Source organism: Myxine glutinosa, chromosome 3 (assembly GCF_964187855.1).
Source record: "Myxine glutinosa chromosome 3, kmMyxGlut1.1, whole genome shotgun sequence".
Taxonomy (NCBI): domain Eukaryota; kingdom Metazoa; phylum Chordata; class Myxini; order Myxiniformes; family Myxinidae; genus Myxine; species Myxine glutinosa.
The window spans coordinates 47,579,791-47,602,605 of NC_136263.1; the positions used below are offsets into that span (position 1 = coordinate 47,579,791).

General features: G+C 46.4%; 1 protein-coding gene across 9 annotated transcripts in view; it reads right to left on the minus strand.

Moving 5' to 3' along the window:
- Positions 1–22,815, minus strand: part of LOC137423613 (uncharacterized) — a 110,085-nt gene that overhangs the window by 42,610 nt on the left and 44,660 nt on the right. For all 9 annotated transcript variants that reach the window (XR_013622820.1, XR_013622819.1, XM_078773987.1 and 6 more), the window contains 3 exons: positions 12,525–12,653; positions 12,167–12,290; positions 1,919–2,050 (listed from right to left, as the gene is read on the minus strand). Coding sequence is in view for 7 of the 9 variants with exons in the window: in XM_078773987.1 (XP_078630113.1) it covers positions 1,919–2,050; positions 12,167–12,290; positions 12,525–12,653 (385 nt within the window). In the remaining 2 variants the exon portion in view is untranslated. The remainder of the gene's footprint in view (positions 1–1,918; positions 2,051–12,166; positions 12,291–12,524; positions 12,654–22,815) is intronic.

A 22,815-nucleotide genomic window follows, 5' to 3' on the forward strand; every position in this document is an offset into this window, starting at 1 on the left:
GAAATAAATGAATACGCTCTCAAATGTGCCGTCCGAGGCAGAGTCTGTTCGCCACGTTCGGCACACGTGATAGCTCACTGCTCTCTGATTGGTTGAATCGTTTTTTGGACATAGCTCGGTAACTACTTCTCCGATTAATATGAAACCTTGAAAAGGCACATCCTCGGGTCCCCAGCAATATACCTGGCAAGTTTAAAGTATATCGGACCCGTGGTTGTCGAGAAACAGCGGTCACAGACATACAGAGATTACTGGAATTATAGATAGATGTATATGTCGACAACTGTCAAAAATCCTTCACCGATGCAGCCATTGGGCCTTGTAGGCCCCACTAATGTATTCGTGTAAAGTTTTTTAATTTTCATCTTTTTCTCACTGAATTATTTGTAACCAAGTTATAGGAGCATATAATGAGGCTCATACCAAGAAAATAATGATATAAGATAGTAGTACAACAACATTTATGTGTGGCCTCGAAGGCCCCAGGCCTGCATTTGTGTCGGATTTTCAGGTTATAAGTGAAGAATGAAGATTTTTCCCACGAGCCTGAATGAATTTTTTTTTGTGTGTAACATGAAAGTCGGTGAAAATGAGGCTCATTCCAAAAAAAAATTCTACAGCATAGTTTTTGCAACAAAAAAAACCTTGTGGGCCTCCGAGGCCGAATCACTGCATCGAAGGGTTAAAAAAAAAAACGCTTCTGTACACTGCCCTTGAGGCTCGGTTTACAAGCCACCGTCTACAATTCCAGTAGAAGAGACATAATTACTCTGTTATGGAAAATGTTTTTTGAGTTTGTTTTATCCTCAAAAATAGAACGTAGTGAACACACATTGATGTTAAAAGATTGGCCTTTAAAACCTACCATTATGAAGGGAGACAGACATCTATCTATAATTCCAGTAATCTGTGTGTGTGTGTGTGTCTGTGTGTTTGTTTGTCTGTGACCGCTGTTTCTCGACAACCACGGGTCCGATATACTTGAAACTTGCCAGGTATATTGCTGGGGACCTGAGGATGTGCCTTTTCAAGGTTTCATATTAATCGGAGAAGTAGTTACCGAGCTATGGCGATTTATTTACCAACCGTTCGCTTTGGCTTTGCGAATGAACCAAACCATTTCATGTAAATAGAGGGGGGGGGGGTTCTACCGTACTCGCAAGCCGTTCGCTTTGGCTTTGCGAATGGACCAAACCATTTCATGTAAATAGAGGGGGGGGGTTCTGTGGTCGTTACTGCCACGTGGTTTCAAAGTTTTTTTTTTGTTGTTGTTGTTTGCACGCATGTTTTTTTGCACCCACGTACGGGCACGCCCTAGTCTGTACAAACATACAAACTGATGTTGTGTTTTATAAGGTAGATAGTATGATTTAGTTATGGGGGAACACCGCTTGCCCTCTGAATGGGTTAATCCGCTCGTCTTCAGGATGGTCCAAAAGGACTTTGGGGAGAGTTGGCGACCCCTCGGCACATGTGAATTCAACTTCAAAATTAATAAAACTATCCTTGAGCTATCCCAGATAAATATTACCCTCTCAGCTCTCGTTGATGAGAATTCTTCTTCAAGATCGAGTTTGCGATTATGACGTCATTTGTCATCAACGAAAGATTTTGTTTAAACTGTATGCTGGAACCATTATGGAGTTTTAATGCTTTAACAGAAAACTGCATCTATCTAGTCTGTTGAGAATGTAAAATAATCCCTTATTTTAAAATGTCCTTCAAGTTAATCTCCATATGGACAAACTTTGTACTGTACTCCACATCACATTGCATGACAATTTTCATTCCAAATGATGTCATGGAACACGTCCAACTTATTAATCTGCAATCAATTTTTTTGACCTTTGAGCTGATATTTAATAAATAAATAAAAACCATGAGGTTTGAACGTGGTTCATGCTCCGTTTCCATCCACCTTGTGTGAGGTACAGCAGGGCGTTGCGGACGTGCAGCCGGACATGTGGACACGAGTACGCGGCCCTGACGCAGAGCAGAAGCCGCACAGAATGGCTCACGTAGGTGGGGGGAATGTAGCTTTGGACAGCATCTGAAAATTAGAACCAAATTAACGGGGATAATAGTCAAGCATCAGTTTTGCTAAAAAAAAAGTAAGTGGTGGCAGAATATGTCTTTTGGAAGCTTGTTATTATTTCTTTTAAATTTTTGTCGAGTTTCAATCCTCGATACAGTCAGACCTGACTTTAAAATACCATTTTTGGTGATGTCAGGTGTGCTTGGAGAAATTTGGGACATATGTATATGTATATATATCAGCAGGATCAAAGTATACAATCTGGGTTTTCCTTTGAAGGAAAACGTAATGCCGGGTGTCCTGTCTGCATTTAGGTTGACGACGTCAAATACCCCACCATATCTCTCAAAGTGTAGGTGCTGGTACCCCTGGTCAATTTCTCTTCTTGAGGTTATCTTTGTAATTGGCACCGCCGACCTGCAAAAGCTAGAGTTGATGCTGGATCGGGTGCCACGCTCACATTGGGTATGGGAATTCTGTACTGAGCAGCCATGGAATCAAACGCACACCAGTGAGTCAGCACAAGAAGGGGCTACCCACTCGACCACCAAGCTGCTCGTAAGTGCAAGTATTTTGGTGTAAATATGGTATAGAAACAATGGGCCAAATGGCCACCTTTACTCGATTTTCCCCTGTATTTCCTTGTACAGTACTGTATCATCTTTATCTGCCTTATCTTTTTTACCCCTCTGCTCGGTTGGGCAAAGTGGTATTGTCATGGCCATTGTCTTTTCTGTCCATCAATGTTTCACTGCAGGCCCATATCTCAGTAAGGTATTGAGCCAAGTCGATGCAAGTCGAGCCAAGTCGATGCAAGTCGATGAAATATGCAAGGTATATGACTAATAGGTGGAATCCCAAAGAGATTGTTGATCGAAGTATGCTAACTGCAATCGACAGACAACGTTGGAGCAAAAGAGAGACGAAGGGTTAATGACCGAAACATCAGCTCTGTGCTTTCTGCATCAGTTGGCATACTTCAACATTATGTTGATTCAATCGGTTGTTCTGTCTGTCCACTGGTGCAGAACGACACGGCTAAGACTAGTTTTCCATTTTTACATGGTTTATGGTCTGACATGTGTACATGTGCTTTTTACCAGTTTTATGCTTTACACCTCTCGGTCTGCCTATATGGCCCTCTGTCAACCTTTTCATCTCTGAACTCGGTGAGTAATTGAGGCAGGTTGATGAAACCTATGTGGCACACTGTCTGTTTTATGTAGTTGTGCCTTTTTTGAGTTATTTTGTCAATGTGACTTTTGCAGCTTTTATGTCAGACCTCAGGGCATCATGCCTCACCAGACGAGAAACATGTCCCACACCCGATTAACCGCTTTCGATTCAATTGGACACTATTGTTTTTGTGGGTCATATCATGGATAGTGGAACATGTGAGTACAGAATGTTGTAGGATGTGTGAGGAAACGGCTCACATGAGGATAGTTATTGCTATGTTGAAACAATGGTTAGTTATTATACAGCACGTATCATAGTGTAAATAATTTGTAGAGAAAAGTTGGTTGCATTTGTGGAGTGAGTCTGCAGAGGAGATTGGCATGGGCAGGCAATCATGAGGGTGTAGTGAGGATGTAGCGAGTGCAGGCAGAGGTGAGGGTGTTGTGAGTGCAGGCAGTGGTGAAGGTGTTGTGAGTTCAGGCAGTGGTGAGGGTGTTGCGAGTGCAGGCAGTGGTGAGGGTGTTGTGAGTGCAGGCAGTGGTGAGGATGTTGCGAGTGCAGGCAGTGGTGAGGGTGTAGCTAATGCAGGAAGTGGTGAGGGTGTAGCTAGTGCAGGTAGTGGTGAGGGTGCAGCTCGTGCAGGCAGTGGTGAGGGTGTAGCTAATGCAGGCAGTGGTGATGGTGCAGCTCGTGCAGGCAGTGGTGAAGGTGTAGCTAGTGCAGGTGGTGGTGAAGGTTTAGCTAGGGCAGGTGGTGGTGAGGGTTTAGCTAGTGCAGGCAGTGGTGAGAGTGTAGCTAGTGCAGGCAGTGGTGAGGGTGTAGCTAGTGCAGGCAGTGGTGAGGGTGCAGCTAGTGCAGGCAGTGGTGAGGGTATAGCTAGTACAGGCAGTGGTGAGGGTATAGCTAGTGCACGCAGTGGTGAGGGTGTAGCTAGTGCAGGCAGTGGTGAGGGTGTAGCTAGTGCAGGCAGTGGTGAGGGTATAGCTAGTGCAGGCAGTGGTGAGAGTATAGCTATTGCAGGCAGTGGTGAGGGTATAGCTAGTGCAGGCAGTGGTGAGGGTGTTGCGAGCGCAGGCAGTGGTGAGGGTGCAGCTCATGCAGGCAGTGGTGAGGGTGTAGCTAGTGCAGGTGGTGGTGAGGGTTTAGCTAGTGCAGGTGGTGGTGAGGCTTTAGCTAGTGCATGCAGTGGTGAGGGTGTAGCTAGTGCAGGCAGTGGTGAGGGTATAGCTATTGCAGGCAGTGGTGAGGGTGCAGCTCATGCATGCAGTGGTGAGGGTGTAGCTAGTGCAGGTGGTGGTGAGGGTTTAGCTAGTGCAGGTGGTAGTGAGGCTTTAGCTAGTGCATGCAGTGGTGAGGCTTTAGCTAGTGCATGCAGTGGTGAGGGTGTAGCTAGTGCAGGCAGTGGTGAGGGTGTAGCTAGTGCAGGCAGTGGTGAGGGTATAGCTAGTGCAGGCAGTGGTGAGGGTATAGCTAGTGCAGGCAGTGGTGAGGGTGTTGCAAGTGCAGGCAGTGGTGAGGTTGTAGCTAGTGCAGGCAGTGGTGAGGGTGTAGCTAGTGCAGGCAGTGGTGAGGGTGTAGCTCGTGCAGGTGGTGGTGAGGGTTTAGCTAGTGCAGGCAGTGGTGAGGGTGTAGCTAGTGCAGGCAGTGATGAGGGTGTAGCTAGTGCAGGCAGTGGTGAGGGTATAGCTAGTGCAGGCAGTGGGGAGAGACAGGGGATTGGGGGAAGAGAAGAGAGGAGGAGCGGATTGGAGTGGGGGAGAGAGGGGAGGGAAGTGGAGATGAGAGGGGAATGGGGCAGAGAGTGGGGGGTGGGGGAAAGACAGGGGATTTGGGGAAGAGGAGTGGAGTGGGGGAGAGAGGAGAGGGGAATGGGGGAGAGAGTGGGGAGTGGGGGAAAGACAGGGGATTTGGGGAAGAGAAGAGGAGTGGAGTGGAGTGGGGGAGAGGGGAGAGACAGGGGGATAGGGGAGAGAGAGAGAGAGAGAGAGTGGGTTGAGGGAGGAGAGAGATACTTTTGCTAGCTTTTCCCGTCACTTGGGCCAGGTATTCTTCCTCGTATACAATGCCTATAGGAAGTCGACACCTTCTTTCACAATTTTCACCTTTTGTTGCCATCTAGCTTCGAATTAAAATGCATTATATCAGACTTTTTCCACCATCATTTACACATCGTAACACACAACTTACAAGTGAAAAACAGATTCTACAAATTTCAGAAAATTGATTAAAAAGACAAAACTAGCGTAACTTGGTTGTATAGGTATTCACTCTCCCCACCCTTCCGAGTTGATACTTGGTGGAAGCACCTTTTACAGCAACTACAGCTGTGAGTCTGTTGGGACGTGAGTAGTGTGTGTGTGTGTGTGTGTGTGTGTGTGTGTGTGTGTGTGTGTGTGTGTGTGTGTGTGTGTGTGTGTGTGTGTGTATGAGTGTGTGTGTGTGTGCACGCAATGTAAGTTTCATCAACCCATCTCAATTGCTGCGATGAGTAGGAAACCAAAAAACTGAACAAATTTCATTACTCCCACTAACCCTTCCTAACCAAGCCCTCCTACTTGCATTAGGGTCGTCCAAAAAACATCGATCTCTCCGATTTTGATGCTCTACTGGATTATTGTTAGAAATGGTCTAAAACATTCACCCACCAAATATTTTCGCTCAATTCCATCTAGAAACTCATACACACTTCAATTGAAATATGGCGTTTTTCACCAAATTTGGCTATTTTCGGCATATCCATTGCATCCAAATAACTAAATGAGAACAATCCAATAGCAACCTAGGTGGAAAAAGTACATGCACTATTGTACTAAGCCATTTTGTGGTTCATGACTTTTTGCATGCGCCTGTGAGTGTGAAATCATCATGGTCGAAACATGTTTGACAATGCTTGAAACATGTTTGAAACATGTTCATACATGTCTGACTCATGTTTCGACCATGAGGACTTCACAGGGGTATGTACCATCAATGACATTATTTAGGAAAAAAATATTTCTAAAGTCTTTGTAAGCCTCTCAACATGGACGATTTTCATTAAAATTGACCAAAATGACAAATTTATATGTTGAGTGTGTATGAGTTTATAAATGACTCAGATGCAAAATATTTTTTGGGTGAATGATTTAGACCATTTCTAACAATAATCCAATAGAGCATCAAAATCCAGATAAAAAAGTGATTTTTTTGCATTTTTGGACCACCCTAACTTGCATGTTGCAGTGTTCCCTCCTCTCCACCTTGTTATTTTCCTTGCTTATATTCTGTGTCAAACTGTTGCCTCGCTGTCAGTTCATACCCTCTGTTATCTTACTCTTCTATGAGCCTCGATATTGTAGAGAAACAAGAGAAAAATGACCACAGTGTGGTCACCAGCTGCGACGTGTTGAATCATGGGGATATCAGTTGCAATATGCGCTACCAAATTCGACCAGTCATTCAATTATACACATGCATTAGCGTGTTTTTGTCTTTCAGTTCTGGTCTTGTCCTTTGTTTTGCGACGCAACATGCTTCATCAACTGATTACATATAATGTATGGACGTGAATGTTATTTCTGTTAATGTTAATGTTAATTCATAAATGTTATTTATTAATGTTAATTCTGGGTGTCAGAGGGATAATTTGAAACGGGCTTGGTCGGTAGGGGACGTCCGAGTGTATGCGCATGCGCTATTCCACAATTACACCTAATTTGTGTCAAGTTCTGTGAAACGAGATTGATATGAAAACATTCATGTTGTCTTTGTTGCTAAATTTATTCTGGTTTCTTCAAACAAATCGCGATTTTAGTCCGTGATGTTCTTACCTCATACCAACGCACGTCTGAGTGTATGCGCATGCGCTATTCAATAATTACACCGAATTTGTGTCAAGTTCTGTGAAACGAGATTGATATGAAAACATTCATGTTGTCTTTGTTGCTAAATTTATTCTGGTTTCTTCAAACAAATCGCGATTTTAGTCCGCGATGTTCTTACCTCATACCAACGCACGTCCGAGTGTATGCGCATGCGCTATTCAAAAAGGCACCCCAACAACAAGAACAACAACGCGGTCCTCTCATAGAGCTGCTCGTCGCAGCTAAAAAAGAAAAGCAGTTTGCTTACATTTGGGGAGGGTAACAAGATACGAGTTGCTCGGTGAGTGAGTAGAACCTTCTGGGGATTGCAAAGGAGAAGTCGTTGAGAAAACCACCCTTTTGTGGTGGGATTGTGAGGAAAAACTATTCATACTACAACCTTTTTGTGGTGGGAGAGGTGCATCGTCTCTTGTGATTCCATCACTCACAGGGCTTTGGATTCCACCACTTGTATGGACAAAATGAAATATAGTGGCACTAGGCCATGGAAGAGGGACGTGCATTGCTTTGACCTGGAGGTAAGCTTAGAAATGTGGTTGGCTCAGAAAGGATCATGGCAGATTGTTTGTTTCAGAAGCTTAAATGTTGGAAGCATTGAATGACATATTCCAGGTTATAGACCAGCTTCATATTTTCTCCAGATCTGTTGACAAGAAATTGGCTGCGGCCTATTTGTCATTGGTGTGAGGGGAATTCTGGCACAGAACGGAGTCGACTGCACATTGATACATATAGGGTTATCTTATCTACAGACGCTGAGGTCATTTTTGTAATCCAGGATCAAGGCAGTGTCATAGATCCCATGACACTGCCTTGAGGGATTGCAGCTTCGAAAGATGGTGCAGGCGAGAGCTTTCTATCGAATGCATTGCTTATGAGCATAAAGAAAATCTACCAGGCCAGGGACATGATTCAGGATGCCATTGACAGAAAGTTTAGTGACAAGGAATGGGTTCAAGTTGGTGCTCAGGAAATATCCAGTAAGACTGCTACAATTTCTCATGAGGTTCAGATCATGTGCATATTTGAGGACATTTGCATTGATGCCATTCGCACCATTTGCTAATGATTGTGTTCGGACAGTTCTCCACTTTTTCACAAGAGAATCTCAATTGATCCAGGGAGTAACTCATAAGCAGATGGAGATATGGGTCCTTCTCAGCATTCTGCCCTATTACGACCTGTGTCTATAATGTCTCATTCCCGATGAGCAAAGAGACTGAGGAAGAGCACGTTCTTGAGACAGTTTTTAGTTCACCTGGAACGAAGTTCAGGGGAGCTTATGCGATGGCGCGTCGTCAGTCCGTCCGTCCGTAAATACTTGAAAATTCTTCTCCGAAACCGCTGAACGGATTGCGACCAAATTTGGCACAAATTATATTTGTTGTGTTGTGACTAAAGTTTGTTCACAGCATTAAAAAAAAATTGGGGTCTAAGGGGGTTTACCGGGGGTCAAAGTGCATCCAGGTTTCACTCCCCAAAATAGGAATTTGCTTTTTTATCTGAAACTACACACAATATTTCGATGAAACTTAACCACAACCTTCATCACCCATGATGTACCGAAGTTTGTTCACGGCACTAATAAAATCGAAGTTTAAAGGGGTCCATGGGGGGGTCAAAGTGGGTCCAGGTTTGATCCCTCCAAAATAGATATTTGCTTTCTTCTCTGAAACTACACACACAACTTCAATGAAACTTTACCACAACCTTCATCACCCGTGATGTACCAAAGTTTGATCATGGCATTAAAAGAATATCGAGCCCTGAGAGGGTATATGGGGGGGGGGGGGGTTGTCCCCCAAAATAGATATTTGTTTTTTTCTCAGAATATACACATGCAATTCTGATGAAACTTGACCACAACCTTGATCACCTGTGTTGTACCAAAGTTTGTTCAAGGCATTTAAAAAAAATTGGGGTCTGAGGAGGTATACAGGATGGGGGGAGGGGGAGTGGGTGGGTGTGTGTGGGTTGCCCCACAAAATAGGTATTTTTTTGTTTGTTTGTCTGTTTAAAGTCTTATGATTATGTTAGTATGATTCTACATGCTGCCCTGTAGTTCTAGAAACCATTCAAATTGGTTTAAAATACCTTCAGTCAGTGTAGTATACTGTTTATTCTACCAGGTGAGCGCCAGGTGTATTACCTCTATGTTTACCAGTTTCTATCAGGGTTTTTGAAAATGGAGAAAGAACCGGAAGTTTGATATCAGGTGAGCTTGGTGTAAGGTTCTTGTTTTTATGAAGAAAAAATGTATAAACCCAGATCGTAGGCCATGTGAAATATCCATCAGTAGGATCGACCTTCCCCAGATAGGTAAAGTACTTTCTAGTTTTTGAGCAATGGATTTTATATCTACTAAAAGCCAATAAGGGTATGTTAACAGCCATGGAAAGTGAGGTGTGGATGACATTTTGAGCATTAGCCCTTGTGGAAAAGGGTAAAATAAAATTTCCAGCTATTACTTCACCACAAGCTTCTGTAAAACGTGGATGAGATGTTGGACATTACAGTTGGAAAGAATTCAGGAAGTGAATGTGTGCATGATGGAGAATAGGTACTTGTGCAATGCGTTGCAGCGACTGTTAACATCTGGAGCAAAGGAAATGGAAGACTAATCCTTGAGAGATTGCAAAGTCCTGCCTTGGGAACTGAGACACGGTGACACCGTGACATTTCACAGATGATGGCCAATGAAATGGATAATTTTACTCGTATCTTACTATAATTCACCAAATGTCCGTCCGTCTATCTGTCTGTCCGTTTGAAGGTACCGTAAAAACTGCTGAACCGATCGCAACGATATTTTGTGTGGATAATCCTGGGATCTCCAGGAGTAAAATAGGCTATTTAGTTTTCCCAATTTCAGCTTTGGTCTCCAGCATTCTCAGGTTTGGACTCCCGCATAACATTCGCGTTCGCATAACGTTCATTGTGACGATGTTGTTTTCCCAGGTGCCGCACAAACGGCTGCACCAATTAATGCATGGCTGCACCGATCGAACTCGGTGACCTCGGACAAGGACCTTTTATAAGGACATGGGTTGAATCCCTGCTTGAGAGAATTCCAACTCCCTCCCCGCCATCACGGTCGTCTCTCCAACTTACAATCCCACACGATATGCGGAAAGGACGATCCAAAACCAATATAAACATCATTAAACATCATTCGTATATGAACATCATTAAAAGTAAATAATGTCCTCGGCCAAAGTTCAAACGACGTGAGTTTAATCTCTACATGAGAGAATTCCACATAGCTATTTGGGCGGTGTATATGCTAACAGATCGCTGTCTCCATCGATCTTGCCAAGGCCGTAACACCTATCGGCTCAAAATCCTTTTAACTGTTGATTTGGTAGTTTTTACAATGAAGGAAACATTAACAATGTTGTTGAAAGTTTATTTTGTGATTAATTGGAGTTATGTTGTTTGGAATGAAAAAAGAGATATCGAGTTCAAGTGAATGACGACATGCCGTGATGGTTTCTACTTTCTGAACGTGAACTTCGCGGATCGCCATATGCAGATTCATCACGGTCCCATGATTGATGTTTCTATACGTGAACGTACCCGTTTGTTTGCGAACGGGTACGTTTTTCATGGAAGTCCTTCACGAACTTGCTGTCCATGTCTGATGTGCGACTGAAGGTGCTACAGGAATGTGGAATTTATTGGTTTCATTCTTTCGCATTCGCCGTATCTGCATTGCCTGTTTGTTTCTGACCTCCCACCCGTGCGTAGCACGGGTAACTCCCTAGTGTATATAATTTGATAAGCTGAGAAGAGCAGATGAACACAAGATAGATTACCAGAAAGGTTGACACATAGAAACACATAGAGTCAATCTCTTGATAAGATTCTGGTTGTAAAACTGTAAACTGACTTGGTGAGGCCTACTGCCTCAGATGACATGTTGGCTGCTATGCCATGCTTTATGGATCCCAACTCAGCTGTGTTCAGCATGCGGCAGTTTAAATGGCCACAAAGGAGGAATAGAGCAAGCAGAGCATACAGAAAGTAGTCTATGTCTGCAGAGGGCTTTATACATGATGTCATTGTCACTTCGGAAATAATACAGTACACGCACAAACAAGAGGTTATTGTGCAGGAGCAATAGCAGATGGAGATGCAGCTGCAGTGTGTTAGCAAGGGAAGGGATGTACAATGATTTTGGGATAGGCTGTTATGAACATAGACAACAACAACACCTTCAATGTGTGGAACAGGTAAATAAAAGGGGAAGAGAGCATACCCAAAAAGAGAAATAAGCCACGCTGGTACCACATCACTTTTGAGGAAGGTTCCATGAAGGTACACTTCATTAAATAATAATGAAATTACCTGGCAGGTGACCTCATAGTGGTTTAAGTGGAGACCACAGATGTTGAAGAACCAGATGGCCAAGGTTAGAGTGAAATGGGGAGATTGGGCAGTGTTGGGGAAGGTAGCCAAGCAGGTGGGGGAGGGGAGGGGCAGCAGTGCAGCAGAACAGGAGGGAGGAGAAGGGGATGTGGTCGAAGGAGGGAAGGAGAAATATGAGCTGTTTGCAAGGCCAAATGCTGCAATGTGTGCTTCTGCCAGATAGCTCGGCTTTATGTGCTACTTGCAGAAATTGATGGCTGCAGTGTTGTTGAGCATTAACTATCCAAGCAGGAACAGGAAAATAATGTGTCAGAGGTATATAAAATAGAGGGCAGGAGATGTGGAAGTCTGAAGAGAGAGAGAGAAAGAGAGATGTTGATCAGGAAGGATATAAAACAGGTCGATGCATGTGACAATGCCGCAACACATATCAATGGATGAACTGGGTAGGAAGGTCACATGTGGCTGTGGGTGACCACTCACGCACACATCTGTGCAGGAAGGTACAGCCATATTCTACTTGTGTTCAATTTTATACTGCACTAGGTCACTACCCAAACACATAGGTTGAGGTATAAAGTGTGCGTTGCGTAAAAGGGGAGGATGTTGACGGATCTAGTGTGACAGAGAATATACGATGTGGTTAAGGCAATTTGAGTAGAAGATTAGATGCGTGACATATTACATTTTGGGGTAAATATTATCGAGCAGTGAGACTTACCAAACTTCAGCAAGTATGCCAGAGCACATAGGACCAATGCCATGGATGATTCACAATCAGAAAATGTCTGCAACTTGTCTACAGCTTTCAGCAAAGCCTCAGGTCCGTGTGCTCCCAGAATCAACTGCCACAAGCAAGAGGTGCACAAGTTCTTGGTTACAAAGACAACATTCCGAACATATAGATAGACGAGGAAGGAATGAAATGCCAGACCATTTCAGCAGTGTTGATCTCTTGTGAAATGATACCAAATTTCCTGCTTCCTTGCTTGAAAACCCATTGTCTGGTTACATAGATTCCACATTGTCTTTGTGTTTGTCTGTGCACATCTCTACCACATGCCTCTGTATCTACAAACCCGCAGGCTAGATGGTTCTGTGAGGTGCTCCAGCATGTTGGCAGCAAGGCCAGTGCTAAGAGGTGTCAGCTGGTTCTCCAGGATTATGTCGCAGAGTGTCTGCACCAAGCCATGAGCCAGCAGTGTCTCCTGAAATAAGCACACACACACACACACACACACACACACACACACACACACACACACACACACACACACACACACACACATCTTTTGATGAACATTTTGTGGTTTTTCATCATGATAATCTTATTAAAGCAATCTTAAGGCAATTGGCCACCAGATGATGTTCACCATCTGACAATACATCACATCACCACGGGCACTACAGAGAGACAAATGCTATCTGACATTAGGCCTCAAGAATGCTGCAACGGATTGTGTATGGCTAACGAAGAAAATAACATGCAATTGAATATTTGAGGCTCGTGGTAGAGCAAGATGACAGAGGGTATGAATTGATAGTGGGGTATTTGGACATTAGTTAGAAACAATAAGCAAGGGAAGAAGCACTGCAACCTGCAAGTAAAAGGGTTGGGTTGGGAAGGGTTGATGGGGGGGGGGTGGGGGGGGGATAAGGATAGGAGGGGGAGCAACATGAGATGGGGGTGCACCACCTGCTAGAAGCACTGGAGGGCAGAGTAGGATATTACAACCTTTGGAAGGAGTTCAATAGATGGAGAAGCGAGAAACAAGAGTTTAGGCCCGAGGCCTGCAGTCAGTCGGGATTTTTGAATTTTAACAAGGAGGATGCTACTGGAAGAATTTATGCGTTCTGGAGGAGCTAGGGAGGTTCAAAAAGCAGAGAGAACAAAGGCAGAGCCATGTTGTGATGCGAGAGCAACAGACCTTGAGCTTTGACCTCATCAAGAGACATTCCAATAATGTTGAGAGTTTCATGTTCCATATAATCCAGAAGTGTGACAGATTTCATGCTCTAGCAACAGCCCATATGGGAGAACAGGACTCCATTGAGTTATGACCAAAGGCCTTGTACAAGTAAATACTTGGAATGATAGAGGATGCCCAGTTTACAGCTGGTTTTGGAAGCCATTGTTGCTATGGTGGTCAGCCCAGGTGAGGTAATGGTGGACGGTGAGGCCTTGAAGTTAAGAGACTGAACCCCATCCAGTAGCTGACCATGGAAATAGGTGGGTGGATTAGTTTGACTACTCTTCTGGAGCAGCAGGTTGAGAGTGATATTTCCCAGGATTTGAGGACATTTTCCATCGACCAGACCAGCATTTAACAAATTCTAGATCAGCAGAGAGTAACGCAGCTGCTGGCTGATTGCCTGCTGTACCAAATTGGGATGGGGTCCTGTACAGCACAATGTGGAGTCATATTCAAAAAGGAAAAGAGGGTTTTCCAGAGCATCGTAGAGGTTGTCTATCTAAATGAGGACCAAGACACTGGCTTCAGGCACTCCAGCCTCCATTGGGAGAAGAGAAGAGCGGATAGGGTTCCACTGATAGCAACACATTTACCGTGACTGGAAGAAGTCAACGAAAGCAGTATTTTATGCCACAGGCAGTGAGTGAGCTTGGCGAGCAAAGCAGAATGCCAGACCATGTGGAAAACCTGAGATATGTCCAGGGCAATTGTCCTGACCTCTTGTGTCATGGAAAATTGAGCTGCAGAGTAACAGCTTCTCTATGATGGTGAGGGAAACTCAATAACCGTTTTTTTTCCAATTTATTTAAGCACAAGCTTTCTATTACTCCAAATCTTCAATAGTTTTTTTTGGGGGGGTGGGAGAGGGGGTTTCCCAAACCCCACACCTGCCTTAACTGTACTACAGTGAAATTGCTGAACCAATGTGACATTTTGCTGTGGTTTTTTCATATTTTTTTGGGGCCGCAAATAGTTGACTGTAAGAAAATTCATCCTTGACAGATTCATGGACCTCTATTAATTTACAAAGATGTTGCCTCGAGCTAAACACATCCATCTTCTTGGCTTCAGTGGTCACTTGTTAAGTCTCGGTAACAGATTTATCGAGCTGAATGCAAAATGATTTTGCAGAACAGACAGCCATACACGCCTTTTATTACAGCTTGCATAGTGCAGCAATAATCTGTCATCATACCGGAGCGTGCTTCAAATTTGACTTGGACTTTTATTTATATTCATAACTAGGCTTGTCTGTAGTGAGGAAAATGATATTTGGATTATTTTCCAAGGTATTGCCCAACTTTGGACATGAATGTGTCCAATGGGAGTGTAAGCTTTTTAAGCCTTCGGTGTATGATTACTTTGGTTGTGTACATAGCCAGTCCAAGGCATCACACTTAATAGCCTCATTCGTCAAAAGATTATTGGCCCAAAGGTACTCTTTAATACCGATGTCCTTGACAGGCAATAATCGCTACACGCAGCAACCAATAATTTGTACATTTCAACAGGCTTGATATGTTGTTGAGCTGAAATTTCATAATTATTCCGGTTCCACCCTCTTCATTACCTCACTCAATACCATCCAGATTTTTGCATCTGCATTAAAGTGCAAAACGTTTGATTATGGGTATATGTTACTGACACTATAAACGTCAATTATCTCAAGTGATGAATCTGCAAGCATTACTCTGCTTTTTATCTACAAAAGTACGAGTCAAATTTGGTCAGAACTAACGCTAAACCTGAGCATAAATACCCATTTTCTTAGCTTGTTTGTAACACTGATCTTCGACAAATATCAAAATAAAGGACAAATACATGAGTAGACATCATTGTACCTTTAAAAGAATTCAGAGGACAGACACCGAACATACACTACATGACCAAAGGTATGCGGACACCCCTTCTAATTAGTGAATTTGGCTGTTCAAGCCACACCTATTGCTGACAGGTATATATAATCAAGCACATAGCCATGCAATCTGCATAGACAAACATTGGCAATAGAAGAGCTCAGTGACTTTCAACTTGGCACCGTCATAGGATGCCACCTTTCCAACAAGTCGGTTCGTCAAATTTCTGCCCTGCTAGAGCTGCCCCGGTCAACTGTAAGTGTTGTTATTGTGAAGTGGAAACGTCTAGGAGCAATAACAGCTCAGCCGCAAAGTGGAAGGCCACACAAGCTCACAGAACGGGACAGCAGAGTGCTGAAGCGTGAAGCGCGTAAAAAATAGTCTGCCCTTGGTTGCAACGCTCACTACCGAGTTCCAAACTGCCTCTGGAAGCAACGTCAGCACAACAACTGTTCGTCGGGAGCTTCAATAAATGAGTTTCCATGGCTGAGTAGCCACACACAAGCCTAAGTTCACCATGCGCAATGCCAAGCGTCGGCTGGAGTGGTGTAAAGCTCGCTGCCATTGATTGGACTCTGGAGCAGTAGAAAAACGTTCTCTGGAGTGATGAATCATGCTTCACCATCTGGCAGTCCAATGCACAAATCTGGGTTTGGCGGATGCCAGGAGAACGCCACCTGCCCGAATGCATAGTGCCATTGTAAAGTTTGGTGGAGGAGGAATAATGGTCTGGGGCTGTTTTACATTTCGGGCTAGGCCCCTTAGTTCCAGTGAAGGGAAATCTTAATGCTACAGCATACAATGACATTCTAGATGATTGTGTGCTTCCAACGTTGTGGCAAAAGTTTGGGGAAGACGCTTTCCTGTTTCAGCATCACAATGGCCCCGTGCACAAAGCGAGGTACATACAGAAATGGTTTGTCGAGATCAGTGTGGAATAACTTGACTGGCCTGCACAGAGCCCTCACCTCAACCCCATCGAACACCTTTGGGATGAATTGGAACACCGACTGCGAGCCAGGCCTAATCACCCAACATCAGTGTCCGACCTCACTAATGCTCTTGTGGCTGAATGGAAGCAAATCCCCGCAGCAATGTTCCAACATCTAGAGGAAAGCCTTCCCAGAAGAGTCGAGGCTGTTATAGCAGCAAAGGGGAGACCAACTCCATATTAATGCCCATGATTTTGGAATGAGATGTTCGATGTTTGGGTGTCCACATACTTTTGCTCATGTCGTGTATATATATATATATATTGTTACGGAACCGGAGTACGGCACTCCCCTTAGGGGGGGGGGGGTTAATCCCCCCTTCTATTTTCACTGGCCGTCTCCGCTCCTGACGCTACACAGCTACCTCCGGAAAGGCAGGTGCGCAGCCCCGTTCGTACCGCGGACAGATGTTAATTGCCGAGCGGTTTTAGCAACCGCGGCACGAACTATTAACAAGGAATAGACCCGATTCTTGAACGTTGGCCAAATCGTGCCACAGGTTTTCAATGGGGAAAAGACAAAGACGAACGGATGTCAAGAAGAAGAAGAAGAACCAAGGTAGGAAATACAAATATGATTTATTTCTACTATTTACAAGACCAAAGAAACCAAGGAGAAGGAAGGATAATAAAATAAAGACAGAAAGAATGGAAGGAGACACAGTGCAAATATTAACTTATCTAAACAGGCTTAACTTATTCCCAGGGACAAGACACACAGAAAAAACTCACGTACACAAAAGGATGTTATGGCAGGAATGGGTGGAGCGAACGGTCCAGGCAGGTGGTCCGGGAGGAAGGTCCGGGGCAGATGGTTCAGGCCTTGAGGTCCCCGCTGGCGGTTCACGCTCCAGGCTCGAGGCGAAAACCCGGCAAAAACGGCCTCGCGTCTCACCGACCGGCAATAGGGCCTAGAGGGTCTCGGCCTATTGCCGCAATACAGGCACCCCCTCACGTCTCTCTCTTTCCTCAATCGTCTCTTCGTGCCGCCGTGGGGACGTCGCGTGCTCTCCCAGGACTCATCTGAGGTGGGGGCATCCCGCCGCGGGTTATATCGGCCACACCCTCTAACCTTCGCGAACCTCCCCGATCATTCTTCCTCCGCCCTCTCAAGCCAAACCCCTCATGCTTGGTTGGTTGTAGGGGCTCTCCTGGCCCCACCCTCTGATGACGAGGTGGAGACATGCCTTTCTTTCCCAACTTGACCGCGTGCGTAATGGAGGTTTTGGAGCCATTCGAGTGAGCCCCAGCCAAAGGGCAGCAAACGCTGCCGGCAATTGCGTTTTGGTGGCAATTGAAAGGGGATTCTACCTTATTTCATTTGGTGCAATGCAGTGTCAACTAGTGGGAACAGAGCCTTAAACTAATACACATAATAAGGAGATAACTACTGAACAGGGAGATCTATGATTTGCTACGTGATTGTATATGGCCTAACTAAGGGACGACCTTTGACCTTTACACACAACACGGAGGGTGATTTTTACAACAATTCATTACACTACAATTTAAAAAAAACACAGCAATTCTCAAATCCACAACACTGCACCCTCCTCCTCTTAGGCACGTCCCGGGCCTATTAAACTTTTACCTTTAGTGTGGCACGTAGGTGTAGTTCCCTCTACATTCAACCTGACCCTGAGTGTGACAGTTTTAAAACACAAATAAGTATGTCCCTCTGCTGCATTGCACCCTATCTAACAGATTTACGCCCACAGCTAACCGAATTGCGGAATTGTCTTCAAACTACAACATGAACGATGGGGGAGCATTATTTACAGTTGACGCTACTTGTATTTACAAAACTAACCCAGGACCTGTGATTGTTCTTTGGGGGTGGGGGGGAGACAGCCTGCCCTGCATCGACGCACCATGAAGCACGAAAAACGCACCAAAACACCAGAAAGCACCAAAAGCACCAACCAGTGCACAGTCACCACCGTTCGTAATAAAAATAACCAAACAAACCCTGCTGGTGGTCTTGCTCTTCGGCTCCCTCTGCTGGCTAATGCTCTTCCAGATGTTGTCAACTTGCTCTTCTTACTGGCGGCCTATTTGGACTAATAAAAGTGCACAACCGTGTCCATTTTTTATTTATGGCCCACAGGGCCGACTAGGGGTGGTTCACCTGTATGGCATAGGTGCCACGTTGCCGAGGTCCGCCAGCAACATCTCGGGCCATCATGGCCGGTTCCAGCAGAGGGGCCATGCCCCAACCCGTGGGGTCCATCAGTGGTGCTCAGCCACAGACATGTGGTCCATAAGTGGTGCATCGATGCAGGCAGCTGTGGTTGCGAGAGTTCGGGCACACAATGGCGGACGCCCGCACGCTCCCCTCGGTGCCCAGAGAGCACAGTCCTCGGGTGGGAGACAGGGGGGTAGAAGACAGGTGAGTGAGGGGTAAGGTCACAAGGGTACACATCAAAACAGGTAATGCAGAACGAGGTGCGTACGGAGAGCGAAGTGAGAAAGCTTGTCCCTACCGTACGTCACTCCCCCTGTTACCTACTCTACCCTTGCCCTTACCCCATATGTACACAACAATCTACACATTTACAAATTCGTCACTACTGTCTCGTCTTCCCCATATCTCCCCTAATACCAAATTCGTCATCACAATCCCTCTAATCCAAATTTGCCATCACCAAATTCATCATCAATCCTCATAAGGAGGGAGAGATGGAACATCAGCACAATGTCACGCCCACGTCATGATGCGTCTCACATTCCAAACATTTGCACAAAAAGAATAATAAAAACATGGCATGGTGCGGAGTTCTGTCACCTCAGGTGAGTGGATGTAGATGGTGCGAGGAGATTTCAATCCTAACTATCCTCTTAAATGACATTAACACACTTTACACTACCTGGGGTCTTTCCCTGCCAAACCATTGGCCGTCTTACTCTATGCGGTTTTAAGAACCAAATTCCCATTGACCAAACTGTGGTGCTTCATCAATTTGGGGTCTCACTCCCCCGATTCAACTCCCTGTGCCCTTGCACAATTTCAGGACTGGGTCGTGTGGCTCTCCCAGCAGGTCTACCCACCTGCACACCTCCACCACTGCAGTTGCCTCCGAGCTTACCTGCTCCTTATCCTAACCTATCTACTGGGGAAGGCCCTCTGGCGCTCTCCCCACTTGGTGCCCTCTCTAGCACTGGGCTACCCGGGTCCGTCCTCCGGATCCTTGGGCCCCATCCACAACTCTAACGGCTCCCAGAGCCCACCTGCGGCCTCACCTGACCGACATCCTCACAGTGGTGGAGTGCCCATTCAACTACACATACTAACAGGCCACACGCCCAGCCATTTCCACGACACTAATGCACCCATCCAAACACCATTCTTCCACACGCACCACAGATGCCAATATCCAGCCACAATTTAACTGTACCCTCTACCTAACACTTACACTACCCTCCCCGAGTATTCGTGATGGGGTCCATCCTCCTTTCCCCCATCCACACCTTCGCACCATCCACTCCACTCCACAGTTTCCACCATACTCACTCCACGACCATCCATTCCATACTCCATATATTCCATACCCCATGTATTCCACACAACCATTCTCCATGCACCTGTATTTGCACACCTGTGCAATCACTCCTCCTGGTGCTTCCTGCACCCTCCTTCCTCCCTGGACCATTTGCTCAACACAACACTCAATCACCAATTACTCACCCATACACTTTTCACAATACACTTCTGAATACACTTTCACTTCCCAAACAACCACACGGCATCATCTAATCTACCTGATGCCCTGCTAAAACACGCGCTTCCCCGTCGCCCCTTACATTATTGCGCTCCCTCGTCATTATCATCCAACTACCCTCTCTATGTCCCCACTACCTGTCCAAAGTCGCTACTTACACTTACCGTTACCTATGGTCCTTCTTCTCTAGATCCCTATCATTTTATCCTAACCCTCCCGGGCTAGTTTTCACTGCCAAACCCCATAAAACTATTGCTCCTTTGCCCCCGCTGTGAGAGATGGCAGAGTTGCCATCCCACCACAACGGGTATCTCTCACTACCACCCCCCCGCCCCCCCAGTCCTCTGACACTACGAGCCCCCGTCGCAAGAGGTACTGGGTCCTGCCTCGGAATCTAGAGCCGAGGCGATCCACGAGGGCTCCTGCTCGCCGGCATAAGGTCTTATCCGGTCGGCATGGACGATTCGAGGGATGGCCCGTGGCCCCATTTTGATCTTAACGACCACGTCACAGACGTACAACAGGACGACTCCCGGGCCTTGCCAGGGGGAGGTGAGTTTTGGGCACCTGCCCTTCCGCCTCCGGGGATTAAAGAACCAAATCTTCATCACCGGAGCGTACTGAATCCCCTGGCTCTGGTCGTCGTACCTGCGCTTCATCTTGGCCCCCGCCAGATGGAGCTGGTGGCGGGCGAAGGCATGGACCCGCTCCATGCCTTCCTCCAGGTGACGTGCGTAACCCTCCCTCGGCGGTGTATCCATGGTGTCTGGCACGGGACCGCATAGCAAGTCGGCGGGAGCCCGTAACTCCCGCCCATACATAAGCAACGCTGGACTGCATGCGGTGGCTCCGTGCTGGCTGGTTCGGTAGGCCATTAACAAGTACAGGAGATGTTCGTCCCAGTCATCCTGACGGGTGGTGGTGAACAATGCGAGTTGTTGTATCAATGTTCTGTTGAATCTTTCCACCATCCCGTCAGATTGTGGCCGCAAGGGCATGGTCCTGGTTTTCCGAATTGACAGGAGTCTGCACACATCTTTTAATAATTGGCTTTCAAAATTTCGACCCTGATCGGTGTGCAGCTCCTGTGGAATCCCGTGCCGACATACAAATCCTTCTACGAAGGCCTGCGCCACAACCCCGGCTTCTTGGTTGGGGAGGGCGTAGGCCTCCGGCCACTTGGTGAAATAGTCCATTACAACGAGGATATACTTTTTACCTTGGCGGGTGCGTGGCAGCGGTCCTAGAATATCCATAGCCACCCGCTCAAGGGGGTCCCCCACCTGGTGTAATTTAAGGGGGGCCCTCATCCTCCGTGCTGGTCCCTTTTTGGCAGAACAGGCGTCGCATCTCCGACACCAGTCCTGTATGTCGCGCCCCATATTCACCCAATAGAACCTCCGGCGGACCCGAGATGTCGTCTTGGTCCTGCCCAAATGGCCGCTGGAGCGGGTACCATGCACCTGTTGTAATATTACGTTCTTAAATTTGTGAGGGACTATCACCAACCAGGAAGTTCTATCAGAGGGAACCTCCACCCACTTGCGATACAAGATGTTGCCTTTCAATTCCAGGGTCTGCCACTGAGCCCAATACGCCTTTGTTTGCGCCCCGAGGGGGGTGACCTCTTCCCCCTTTGGTCTTTGCCCCAATTTGACCCATTTGAACACCGGCCCCAGAACGGGATCCTCCTGCTGGGCCGTGCTCCATGCCAAATTTCCAAATTCTTCATCCGCGGTTAGTGGCAAAATTGGCCCTCTCACCCGGGTTGCCCGGACGATGAGAATCGGGGCAGAATCGCCCAATTGCTCCCTCTCCTCGTGTCTCGCACAAAATTTGCAGTTTTCCCCCAGACAAGGACGCCGAGAGAGTGCGTCCACATTACCATGGGCCTTCCCGGCCCTATGGGTCACATTGAAATCGTACTGCTGCAACTTTTCCAACCACCTTGCAATTTGGCCCTCTGGTTCCTTGAACCGAAGGAGCCATTGCAAGGAGGAATGGTCAGTTCGAACCGAAAATTTCCGCCCGTACAGGTACGCGTGGAAATGGTTCATGGCAGCCAGCATAGCCAATAACTCTTTGCGAGTGACACAATAATTTCGTTCGGGCCTACTTAAGGCCCGACTATATTAACCAGTCACTCTCTCCACGCCCTCCTGTGTCTGAGACAAAACTGCGCCCAATCCTTCCTGGCTCGCATCCGTGTCCAGGGTAAATATCCCGTCACTAGTGGGGTACGCTAGAAGGGGTGCGGATGTCAAACACCCCTTCAATTTTAGGAAGACCTCTTGGCACTCCCTTGTCCAATTAAATAGCGTCCCCTTCTCCGTAAGCCGGTGGAGGGGACGGGCCAACTCCGCAAATTTCGCCACAAAGCGCCGGTAGTAGGAGCAGAGTCCCAAAGATCCCCGCACCTCCTTGATGGTACGTGGTGCGGGCCACTCCTCTACCGCTGTAATTTTGCCTGGGTCTGTTTTTACCCCCTCGCGACCGATAACGTGACCTAGATAGGCCACCACTCTTGCAAACAAGGTGCACTTACTCGGGCTCAGCTTCAACCCTGCCTGTCTGAGGCACCCGAACACCTGGTCCAAATTAGCTAAAGCCTGGGGGAATGTTTTGGCATGTACTAGGACGTCATCCAGGTATACCAGGCATGATTGCCATGGCATGCCACCTAGTACATGTTCCATTAATCGCTCAAAGGTGGCGGGGGCGTTACACAAACCAAACGGCATCACAGTGAACTGATACAGCCCCTTACCTGTGGAAAATGCCGTTTTCTCCTTCCCTGTCCGATCCATCTCCACCTGCCAATACCCACTCTT